Source organism: Strongylocentrotus purpuratus, unplaced genomic scaffold (genome assembly GCF_000002235.5).
Source record: "Strongylocentrotus purpuratus isolate Spur 01 unplaced genomic scaffold, Spur_5.0 spur5_scaffold_12, whole genome shotgun sequence".
NCBI lineage: Eukaryota > Metazoa > Echinodermata > Echinoidea > Camarodonta > Strongylocentrotidae > Strongylocentrotus > Strongylocentrotus purpuratus.
The window spans coordinates 31,329,746-31,343,078 of NW_022145597.1; the positions used below are offsets into that span (position 1 = coordinate 31,329,746).

A 13,333-nucleotide genomic window follows, 5' to 3' on the forward strand; every position below is an offset into this window, starting at 1 on the left:
TCTCTCTATCTCTATCACACATATACACACGCACACACACACACACACACACGCACACACACGCACACAAACTCCTGAAAGGGCATGAAATCTTAAACCGTTTCGAGGGTTTAGAGGGAACCGATGCCGTCCTCAGTCTGCGTTTGGTCCTTGTAAATTTACATTGCTCATGAGTGTCCTTGATCTGGTCCCGTAAACAAACCATCATGCACACACGCACGCACACGCACACACACGCACACATCTTAATCTGGAGCTTACATCGTGTTCCATACACCTGTATCGCGTCTACCTCTATTCCCTCATCGCTCCAATCACCGTCGAATGTTAGGGCAATCGAATCAGTCGGGAATTCATGGAACTAAAAAGAAATGGATATAAATGAATAAATGAATAAAAATGGATAAAATTGGATTACCACGAATCCATGTTATACACCTGCGTCGAGAGGGACATAATCTGTTCAAGGATGTAAGCACCTTAGCAAGGATTGAACCAGTGACCTTCTGTACGAGAGTCAAGAGCCTATACCACTATACCACAGTGGTTCCACTAATGTAGATTCAATGTTGAATAATTACGATACTTATATTTATGTTGTACATTAGCCAAGAGTACAATAATAATTAAGAAATAATACAGTAGGACGAACAATTTTGTTAATGTCATAGTATTAAATAGGTAGATTTACACGATATGATATGATATAAATAAATAATCATGGTCCAACATCTAATGATTTCATGGCATTGCTTTTAGCTAAATAAAAAAAATCACAAGTAGGCCTACATTTTGCAGATAAGAATCGAAAATCAACGGGACAAAGGATAAAAAGTAAAAGAAAACAAAATCTATTAAAGAGGAAAGATAAGAACGAGGAGGAGACTAACAACAATGTTTTTTTTTAAAGAAAAAAAGAAGGAAAAGATGTTACGACAAAAAAGAAGACGATACAAAAGAGAAATACGACGGAGAAGAAGACTAAAAACGAGAAGACGACGGCGAAGAAGAATACGACGAAGAGGAAGAATAAGAAGGAGGAGACAGTGACGACGAATAAAAAAATGTCAAAACAAAGGAAAATGCGTATCTCTGGATAATATTCTACTTACATCCATCTCTGCGGAGAAGATACCGGCACTACATCCGGTGACGAGTGGGTCGTCGACCTCCCACATGATTACGAACTCATCTGCGTCGTGGTCGAATACCATGATATACTCTAAGGCCCCAATACCTCGTAACATGTAGATCACGATGCGTCGTATGAACAGAGGCTCCGGAATGTCAAACTGTATCATCGAAGAGAGAGAGAGAGAGATAGAGAGAGAAGGAGAAAGTTTGCAGACCCCTATCTCTTATGTACATAGTTGCGATTAATTGCAATGTTTATAAGGGGGGGGGGGGAACCCAGATTAGCCCTTCTGATATCATCAACAGGATCGCAAAGACTTTCGAGAAATCATCCTAGTAAGGCAATTTCGACACCCTTGTTGGGGGGGGGGGGGGAGGGGATAGGCCTATTTCTGATTATGTAAGACAAATTAGGATATTTGGATCTGATCGCAGCAGTGAAAATGTGCTTTTCAGAAAGTGTTGGTCTGGAAGAAGTGCGGGGGGGGGGGTGGTAAATACTTACGATGATGTAGGAGAATGAGGGAACTGTGGTAGGGGCGGCGGTGTAACAGGGATATGCGTCAGGCGGTCCAATTAGACTGTTTTTTCCTCCTGCTCCGCCACTGAGAGAGAGAGAGAGAGAGAGAGAGATAAAGAAAGAGAAAGAGAGAGAGAAAAAAAAATCGGTTGTACGAACCTTGCTCTTGCGACGATTGCACCTCGTCAACCAATTGGACCAAACAGTAAACCTAACCCTAACCCTTACTAACATAAACTCAATTGCAATCCTAACCCTAACCCTACATTGAAAACAAAGCCCGGAGTAAATTTTTGCCCAAGCAACTGTGGGATTACCAATAAACATAATGAAATGAAATACTAATTGACCTATGGTATTTGGATGAATTTCAATTCAGGTACTAATTATTTCAGGCCAGTTATTTACTTCTCTACAAGGTATTCAAGTATAATATGTCGTGAGTGTCATGGATATTTTTTTTAAAGTACAACAGCTGATGGTGTAGTTCAATTATTTGTCGACATATATTTTTTTAATAAATTAAAAAATGGCCAACAACTCTAGATTTACTGACCAAAAATGGGCGTTGTGAGGTCCCGTGCCCTCTCTAGGAAAAAAATAGGGATTTACAAATAAAAAATAGAGATTAAAATTTATCTTTAAAAATCAATTATGAAATCTAAACGACACTTACATAGCTTCGGGTTCTACGGCTACAATGTAAGACGCCCATGAGCACGCATCTGTGTATAGAACACAAAATACAGATATCAATGTACTAATTTTGACATAACAGAAACATAACTCGTATAATGAGTGGCTGAGAGGGGGTCCAGTCACTAAGAGCTGGGGTCGCTGGTGGCACTGGGGATGGGTCTTATTTGGTCCCGTATTTGTTCAATAAAATGGAGAAATAAGACCAATGTCATATTGAGTGGCGTTTACAAAATGGAAGGATCATCTTGATTGGGTGACGAAAGACATCGTTTCGTTCCAGATGCCCGCCTCGCTCTCTCAAACCCCCTCCCTTTTCACTTCCCCCCCCCCCCACAATCGCCAAATGTGTTCACAAATCTTTTCATAGTTTAATTTTCATTAGTCGAGCTCTGGTTTCAATGAATGCTGTATGCACGTTTGACTTGGCAAAAGCGATATAATAAGATATTGGGGCGTGGCTTCAACTGGAAGGGAGCGCTTTTGTATGTATATGATACATGAAGGCTTTTAATTGGCTCTTAATATTGGCTCTCATCAAGAGGTCCTGGGTCGGATTCTTGCTATGTGCTTAGTAGGTCATTGGACAAAGTGTTTTACTCAAAAATCAAATGTGTACCGGGCGATGATGGGGGTAATAATATTTGCAGGGGGTGCAAGAAGATCAAATTGATACTGATTAGGCTACCATTGGTAAATTAAGGAATATGCTGTTATTATACTTACAGTCAAATAAAGTACTTTGAAAGTCCGAGTCTGAAGACCAATATGAATCCGAAGTAGACGATGGTGAAGAATCCGAATTGGACGATGGTGACGAATCCGAATTGGACGATGGTGAAGAATCCGAATTGGACGACGGTGAAGAATCCGAATTGGACGATGGTGACAAATCCATATTGGACGATGGTGACGAATCCGAATTGGACGATGGTGAAGAATCCGAATTGGACGATGGTGAAGAATCCGAATTGGACGATGGTGACGAATCCGAATTGGACGATGGTGAAGAATCCGAATTGGACGATGGTGAAGAATCCGAATTGGACGATGGTGAAGAATCCGAATTGGACGTTGGTGAAAAATTCGAATTGGACGTTGGTGAAGAATCCAAATTGGACGATGGTGAAGAATCCAAATTGGACGATGGTGAAGAATCCGAATTGGACGATGGTGAAGAATCCGAATTAGACGATGGTGAAGAATCCGAATTGGACGATGGTGACGAATCCGAATTGGACGATGGTGAAGAATCCGAATTGGACGATGGTGACGAATCCGAATTGGACGATGGTGAAGAATCCGAATTGATCGATGGTGAAGAATCCGATTCAGATGGAGAAGACGACTCAGACGAACGCGAAAACAAAGAGGATGATGAGCAAGATGGACACGATGGTGATATTATTGAAGGACTTTCCGTGTTCCGGTCCGAGGCCGACGGACTTGAATCTGAGCTGGAAGAGTCACTCTCTTGGGCCGTCAGCAGGTCGGAGCAAACGAGCTACATCAGAAAAGAATGGGGGTTAAAATTAATTGAATACACTATGTATAACATAGGGTTGTATCAATAGAATGATAGGCGGTTGGGTGTCCGGACATTTTAAGCCCCTCTAAAATGTTGGGAGCCCCAAATTCGCCAAAATGTTGATGGCAAAATTTCACTTAAATTGTATCATAATGTGAAAGAGGATGTACACTTCTGCAAAGATTTTCCCCTAAAAATACGTTTGAAGACAAATATTTGATTTAAAAAATACATCATTGGTTTTCTGTTGTACGCAGAAAACCTAAATTTTGTATTCTTTCATCAATATTCGACTTCAAACACATCAAACAAAAATCCTTTCATAAATGTGTCTGAAATGACATCCGCTTTCACATTATGATACAATATTTAAGCGAAATTTTGCCATCAAATTCTCGGGGCTTCCAACACTTTAGAGGGGCTTTATCAAACATAAAGACTTCTCCATTGTCTTTGAAATAAACGGAAAATATTCATGAAATAACACTAAACATTATGAAGAATGGTCACAATTTAGTCCAACGTAAGTCTATTAAGATTTATTAATTGCTTGTAAGCTCCTTCAAATTGCTGTTTTAAATCAACCGTCTGCCGGATACACAACGTAAGGCTATGATTCGTTCCATCTGACTTCTTGACTGTGATATCTTTCATATAGAAATTATAAGAATGAGAAACTCACGAGTTTTTTTCTTCTTCCCCTTCCGGTGAATTCAAATTTCTCTTAAAATTGCCGGCGGCATATAGTGTACATTATACTTCACTCTTTGTTATATTGATAATTCAGACAATAGCGTAGCGTACATCAACCACTTAGGGGTTGGGGCACCGGTCATACACGGTAAATAAATGCTAGGGAACGAGGCCATAATAATGTATAAAATTCTTTTTCAAAGTGCTTTATAATTATGGTGAACATATAGAGTGAGAGGAGGGCGTTTAAGGGTGTCGTAACCATCTTATATGACGTTCCGTTTTGTAAACATGTCTGCCCTCCCTCAGTTTTCCTTTTATCTCTCGTTTTCATATTTTATTTCATTTTTTCATTTTTTCATTTTTTCATTTTTTACATTTTTCATTTTTCATTTTTTTCATTTTTTTCATTTTTTTAAATTTATTTATTTATTTATTTTTTATTTATTATTATTATTATATTTTTTTTTGGGGGGGGGGCTGGGGGACTTGACCCCAAACCTCCCAACTATACGTCACTGTATAGACCCTAAATGAATGACCAATGACGCATTCAAATGTAAAATAAATACTTGACTAGGGGGCCATGCGTTTGCATTGTTAAATAAACTATTTTAAATCATCGATATTAAGTTTATTTAATCTGGCTGAAAACCAAATCTTAAACTACATATTTTCAGTTTAATTTTATATGCAGGAATTTCCAGTGCAAATTCTTCCATTTAAGAATGACGGAGTGAGAAAGCTCACAAGTAATGTCTTCACCTTTACGGCAGAACTCAACCTTCACTTTAATTACACAAAATAATTACTATCACAAACAAGTGCAGTGGTCTCATTGAGAGAGGAGCGTGGAGTTTCACTGCTCCAATCTCGATCGAAAATCAATATTTAATTATGATTATTGATTTTTCACTTGGATGCTTTATGAGGGAATAAACACCAAGATGATAATTAGTGCCTAATTAGATATCTGTCTGGTTTCTTGGCAGTGTTTCCGATGCTCTCTGTAAACAAATCGGTTGCTATTTAAGAGATGGAGTGATGACAATGGATGATAAAACATTTCGGCATCCCTTTTCCATTCAGGTGTAATTGTTTTCAAGCATTTTGTTAAAAATTGGCAGAATTGAGGTGTTGTTATTTTTCTGCTTGTTGGTCAATATTGTTGACAAATTCGATCTGACACAAACTTGAAAGTAATAATTTATTTTTTAAAGAAATATTTCATCATTGGAAACTATGCCCCAGATTTTGCAATTGGCGTTCATGGAAGAAATAACGAATGCATCCCCAATGACCCGATTCAATATCTTCGGAAATGTTTTGTCCCGCCCCCCCCCCCCCAAAAAAAAACACCCCTCAACAACAACAACAACAACCAACCGAATGTGGCTTATGGTGGAATTACCCTCAAATGTTTTTTTTCTACAGCATTCGGTTGTAAACATACATTTCCTGGAACACCCCCTCCCCCCCACAGGATGGAAATTAATATTACGGTCCTGGAGGTCTAAGCTTTCTTGGTAGATTAAGAAGCACCTTAAATAAATCTATATTAAAACTAGTATATCATGCAGTTGTTCTACCCCACTTCGACTACGGAGATGTTGCATATGGTTCGGCCTGTAAATATTTAACTGAAAGATTGCAAGCTCTAAAATCGTGCTGGGCGTTTTATTTTACATATCAACCGTGACTCTCATATACCCAATTCAGAAATTCACAATGCACTTAACTGGGAATCGTTACACAACAGGAGAAATCAGCATTTGCTAACTTATATATTAAAATCACTTAATGAGATGACCCCTGTTTACATTTCAGACCTTGTTAGTATCTCTGTACACGAATACCACTTACGCTTTGGCGGAAGACTTTATACGCCTAAGCCTGATAATGGATTTTTGCAAAGAATTTTTAAGTATAGAGGAGCTATGGCTTATAATAACCTCCCTGGTTATTGTAAAAACTGCCTCCACTCTGAATAGTTTTAAACGCGAATTAACGTTGTTCCACTCACATGCTCAATCACCCAGACCTTGATAATAGATTGACCTATCCCAGACTCGGGAGGGGGTGTGGGGGGGGGGGGGAACGGAACTTTCGCAGTTCTTTCACACAACTTCCATTTTGTAGAGTTTAAGCATTTATAACTGTGTATTGTACTTTCTTTATATCTTTTAATTAAGTAAATAATTATACGTCATGTTTTATATTTATGTATATGATTTCTGGACCCCCATGGAAGACCAGCCTGGCACAGCTGAATATAGGCTATCCAGCCGTTTTATTAACGCTATATGTATATACTTGTATTATATGTTTTTGGGGGTTTTTTTTTTAACGGAAAATAAAAACTATTCTATACTATACTCTTTTAGAGGTCTAGAAGAAGAAAAAGCGAATACAAACACAATAACAAACCATTTTTTAAAGCTGAATAATTGATATGAAATTCAAATTTCGCAACAATTATCCAGGTATTAAAAAAACACAATCATTTAAAACAAAACATCAAAGTCATCTCTTACCAAAAGAAAACCCCAAAGAAACCAGCGCCATTTGCCGCTGACCCCATGATGTTTCAAACCGTCTTCCATTTTTATTATCGGCAAATCTCACTGATTGCTTTTAAAATTTTCTTTCACAGTTGATTGTCAATTAGATCCTTGTAATCGTCTAATAATAACTTTGATTGCAGTTACATAAATCGGTAATCTTTCTTCGTAAGGTAGATTTGTTCGTCCTGTAAAGCAGTACTAAGAAGATCGTTGATTTGCACTTTCACGAAAATATGACAACAATCTGTTTCAGATTTGGAGAATGAAGAAACATGATGTCTGCTTGCCCGAAAGATAGATCTGGTTAGGAAGCGACACCATTTTTGTTCTTGCGATGAAATTGCACCATCTCCCAAGTTCCTCTGATTTTATGAACAGGACGTGTATTATATCCCGAGTCTCCTTGAGTGTTATGAAGAAAGCTCTATGCAGTTATCTAATTTATGTGCAATTATGTTTGTTAATCTTCAAACCGGCAGCCAGCTACTCTCAAAATGGAGATTGATGTAGTTTGAAATCTCCATCAAGATGACTTCCATGAAAATAAACATCGCTCAGTTCGGTATAGACAGATTTTTCAAAGATTCAAGAGGTAAACATAAAATGTATGTTCCTCCGAGTTTTACCGTAATAAATGAAAAGTCGATGGGTTATTTGAACACAATAAAAATTTGTCGATACAACACTCTCTCCAAGAAGATTGAAGGCGTCAGAAATGTTCAGATTTCATCCAAGAGATCACAGTAGCCTACGTGCTTCTTTGCTTTTCCGATTGCAAAGCGACGGATTTGTGTTGATAAGAACAGTCGTTGCAATCATTAGTTTACAACTTTGATCTATCTCCACTCTTCAAATGATTTTCGTTAAACTTAAACTGTCACAGCGTAACTCTCCTTGGAAGAAAAAATGTATTTCTGTTAATGGTGGATGTATACGTCTGATGTATCCGTTTCAAATACAAGTTGAAAACTTTTTCTTTACTAGCAATGCTTAAGTCGAGGATATGGCACCTTTCGGAATCTTGTTTCACCTCTATTTTTCCTAGCGCGCCTCCGATTTTTTCCTTGTGCGCCTCCGAAGCTTTAGACAGACGGCGGTCAAAAAATGGCTACTATTGTTTTATCATCCGCTCACTCTTGTTGCTATGGTGAATTGAAAAGCCACTTCAGGCAGGTGTCCCCTTACGCTGCAGATACTGATACAAAATCCAGCAAAACACATACAGAGAAATGGAATTAGGCATTTCTTGATCAAAAATTTGATTAAAAGATCCCGGAATCTAAGTTGCCACCCGCTTCCCCATCAACGCTGGCAGACGACAGAAGCGTACCGATCGACTCGCGATCAACAGTATAGCTTCCAATCACCACCAATGAAGTGTCGTCTGGTATTTAATTGCCTCATTACCATGGTCTCCGCTACCTCACAGTTATTGTTTGAAGAGTTATATAACAATGCATGTTATTTACTAACGTTATTAAATCACCTTCTCCCGAGCAACTTAAACTGGTATAGATCACCAAAGTATAGGCGTCCATTTACTTGAATCTTAACCGGGGGGTTAATGCGTAAGTCGTTATATTGTGTCTTTCGAAATTAGGTAAAGATGGTTCTGTTCTGTGACAGTAATGCACTATGCGCTGATAGAGCACTTGTAAAGTGCTACTATGTAGATTGTGCTAATTATTCATTTCAATCAATAATGATTTTATTTTGAAAATGCTATGACAGAAATACACTACACTGTATATGCGCTGATAGAGGAGCTTTCAAGTGATATTATAGGTGTGATAATTATTCATTTCAATTCAATAATGGCTTTATTTTGGAAATGCTTTGACAGTAATGCACTTTGCGCTGATAGAGCACGTTTGAAGTGATATTATTCAGATGTGCTAATTATTCATTGCAATCCAATAATGGTTTTATTTTGAAACGCTTTGCAGCCAAATGCTGAATTGTGCATCATAAAATATCATAATAATAATTAAAGAAAAAAAAATAAAAGCAGCAACAACAATATCCCCCGCCAAAAAACACACACCAAACAATCAATTATAATATCGGGTTATCAATATTGTGCCATTAATTTTATCATAATTATGCTACGTTAATCACATTTTCAGATTTATTATTTAATTTTTTCATGAAATATTCGATTAAATGCAGTGGGTTTTCGGGAGAAACATGATAACAGAACTTTGACACGTATTCGATTTCGAAAAGAGTTAAAATGGGAATATAATCATCGTTATCACAGAAGCAAGTGACAATCTAAAGACATTAATAAAATTGTTCTTTTTTTAATCTGTTGAAAAATCCCCCAACTCCTACCACTATGCCCAGGTTTTTAACCGGACTTTCTATATTAATAGAATCAATATCGCACCATTATTATATAATAGCTAAGCAACAAGAAGAGTAAACTTCTTTTGTTCCGAGTCCTCGATAGCTCAAATCAAACTCTCATTACTTTCTAATTAACGCTGCAACGATTGCCAGTGAGTTGGATGTCTACAGGGTTATCAATAACGGGGGAGGAGGAGAAGAAGAAGAAGAAGAAGAAAGAATATGTATAGGCTTTTTATATATTTTTAAAATATATTTTGATGACAAATTTCACTACCAAAAGATAGGCATCAAAATAATCAAAGCTATATACGTCAAACACTGGTGTGAAAATTACACGATGTTTTGAAACACCGTGTACTTCAGAAGAGTACAAGTCTCCGAGTGTCACCTATTGTTTATAATCAACAATCAATTTTACTCGTAAGAAAGAAGAGGATAATATTACCGGTTACTTCGAATATGAAGAGTCTTTTGTTGACGAAACTAATATTCACGATTACTTTAATGACTGTTTTAGGGGTAAATAGAATGACTTATGACTAGTGTAAAAAAAGAACAAAAGAAATTGTTGCCAATTTGCGTGCGTTAAGATGTGAATTGAATTTGATGTGGCGTATAAGATGTATAGATTTTTTTGTTAAGTGTCAACAAGAAAACAAATAGGCATCTAAAGCTCACTCTTTTATGGAATGCATCAAATTCATAATATTTAGGGTATGGAAAAGAAAACAGAATCAGAATTGTATGTGTGCCCAGTTTTATATGATCACAAGGTCCGCGGTTCGAGTCCCGCTGCGGCACTAATGTCCTTTGGCAAGACATTGATCTACATTTGCCACACCCACACGTGCCCCCCCAAAATTTTCCAAGATCGGTTGAACTTTTTAGACCCCCCCCCCTTTTTTTTTATTTTTTTTTACCTCGATCGATTACATGTATGTGCCCCCCCCCCCCCCAACATCGAACTCTGGCTACGTGCCTGAACACCGTAGGTATATATGGGCTCTTCAAATATTGTCTGAATCTGTAATGTCTCTGTGATGTATCTAGTGGCGGACAACTTTCCCTTTGTTCCAACGCTAATTTTTTTTAAATACTGATTTTCTGCTTTCATTCAAATTACAAGGGTTGGGTTGCCACCGTTCAGAAAGGGATTTTTGTTTTTCTCCCCAAAGGATATTGGTGCAGGTTAAAGAAAAAGGCGCAAGCCCCTCCCCCCCTCCCTATCGCATGACGGAAACAAAAGAAAGCACAAAGAGAGAGAGGGAGGGCGGGAGGGAGAGAGGGAGGGAGGGAGGGAGGGAGGGAGAGAGAGAGAGAGAGATAGGGAGAGAGAGAGAGAGAGAGAGGGAGAGGGGGGGGGAGAGAGAGAGATATGGAGAGAGAGAGAGAGAAGGAGAGGGGGGGAAAGAGAGAGAGAGAGATAGAAGAGAGAGAGAGAGAGAGAGAGAGAGAGAGAGAGAGAGAGAGAGAGAGAGAGAGAGATAGGGAGAGAGAGAGAGAGAGAGAGAGAGAGGAGGGGGGGGGGGAGAGAGAGAGAGAGAGAGAGATGGACGGACAGCAAGAGTGGGGTATATAATAAGGACCACGAAAAGAATACAGTACAGTAGCCTTCAAGAGTACCCCCCCCCCCCATGTGCCATCCCCTATTTTCTAGTTGTCTTGATGACTCATGTTTCATTCTCCTGCTATGATCGGTGCCCAACATCATGCCAGTAACATTGTTCAGATGAGAGATAGTGGTGCTAAGAAAGTGACTTCAATGCTAGATGTACAATTAAAGATAATCTGAAAATTTGAGTGAAAACGGACCATAATATTCATGGTACAAATTGGGAAAAACTGATCTGATCGATTCCTTAATTCTCCCAACTATATTATTACAATTTAATTACATTTAAGGTGAATGCAAATCGTCACAAAGCAATAAAAATTGGCTCTACATTCCATTCTAGACATTAAGTGTTGACAGATTTTTGTATAGCCTGGTTTATGTCTTTTTTTCATGGAAAAACGGTTGGGAATTTTTTTCAGGATATTTTGGATGTCAGAGGGTTAGTACAGTAGAAGGAATATAGTAAGTAACATTTTATACAAAAATTAATCAACCTTCAACAAGGTTACCGAGTCACTAGCCAACACTATGGCGCTGTGCATGGCCCTTAGGTACATGCCCGAGAACTTTAATGCCGTCTATCTCATGCAGTGCGCCATCTTGTGGGATATTATTTATATACAACTATGACAACTTTTCTTCATTTTTCTTTGCCCCCCCCCCCCCACCGATCAAGGCAGATTATTAGATCCGTATACATCATGCAGGCATGGGTGACAATAATGCGTCCATCCACATCTAGATGAAAACATAAAAGATCCATAAAAAAAAATGTTGCAGCGAATAACCAGGGAGGTGACCTGGAATAACCTTGAAATGATGTTCGTTCTATTCGTATTTTGTATTTGGCTTCCATTGCGTTTAGTGTTTTTATTGTCATTGGGCTATAGACCCTTCCAGAGGATTTCGAGGACGAAATAAAAAAAAATTACCATTATGCCGGCCATTTATGAATCCATTTTGTTTGTCCTCATTGTTGCAGAGGGCGCTACACAAAATAATTGTTTGTGAGATAATGAAAAACTGAGTGTCAAATTTGAAAGAAGGTATACAATTTAAATGACAAAAGCATCTTTGCTTGATCCAATTCATTTAAGAGCCGGCTAAAATATCCATAAATATAAGCGTTTCTGATATTTATAGGGCCCCACAAAATTAATATTCGATAATTTTGAACCGACCATTGAAAAAACGAGATAGCGCCTTATAATGTTTTATTCCAGTCAATGTCAATGTTGGCTTTTTGTTGGCTTTTTCGTGTTGGTTATATGCGCACAACCAGCCGGCCCATGTATTGTTATTATTTATTCATTAATTACTTATTTAACGGTCACGGTATTTTTTTTTAAGTGGAGCTTAATTGGTATGATCGGATTTAATCTAAATTTCAACATTTTGGGGTCTAAAGTTACCTGGCAATTTTAGGTCATTAAGGGCACTCAGAAATGTCATAAATAAGAATAAGAGCAATAACCATGAATTTGAAGTCATACTAACCCATAATTTCTTGTTAAAATCACCACTGAACATTTGAGATTTATACTTCATTCGTAAAATGTCGTGAATATGTAATGTGGACATATTCCAAAACAAGACATTTTTTTTTTCTGATGCAAATATTAGCTTACGATCTTCAACTCATTCATATTTTAAATTACGCAAGCAATTTATTGTAGGAAACAATCTACTATAATTTTTGAAGAAAAGAACGACTATATACCACTTATTCGACTAGTCAAATATCTAGTTTTAAGCAATTAAAATAACACCAAACACTGGTTTTGGGTATTGGGTCATGCATTAAAGATACTATGTCTCTTTTGCAGCCAACATCAAATTCTGTAGAACTTTGCAGGAATTATAAATATATCATGCATGTCCTATCAGTGGAATTTAAACGTTAGCAGTGTCCTAATATTCAAATTATGCAAGGACTGTCAGACACTATCGAGTGACTAACTGATTTGTTTTCTTCTTTGGTAATAACATACATAAAATGAGCTGTAAATGATATGAGCATTTGTCTACATCAATAACCGACTACTTGTAATGGCCAAAATCAAACTGATAAATATCTTTGCTCGGCATAAAACGTACGACCATTCGGTACAATGTTCTGAAAATCAAACTATTACTTACTGGCTCTGTAGCTCTTAAGTCGATTCGACAACTAATAGAAAAATATCTTCTGTGTGCCCATGCCTTGAGCCATATTAATGCATGGCCGTACA

The 13,333-nt window shown here is 37.7% G+C and overlaps 1 protein-coding gene across 1 annotated transcript; it reads left to right on the forward strand.

Moving 5' to 3' along the window:
- Window positions 1-3,096: 3,096 nt before the first annotated feature.
- On the forward strand, window positions 3,097-3,924 carry LOC115922521 (uncharacterized protein DDB_G0290685-like; the record flags this gene model as incomplete). Its single annotated transcript, XM_030981490.1, has 1 exon — window positions 3,097-3,924. A coding segment is annotated over one exon (828 nt), but the record flags the coding sequence as incomplete, so codon positions are not given.
- Between the last annotated feature and the right edge of the window lie 9,409 nt (window positions 3,925-13,333).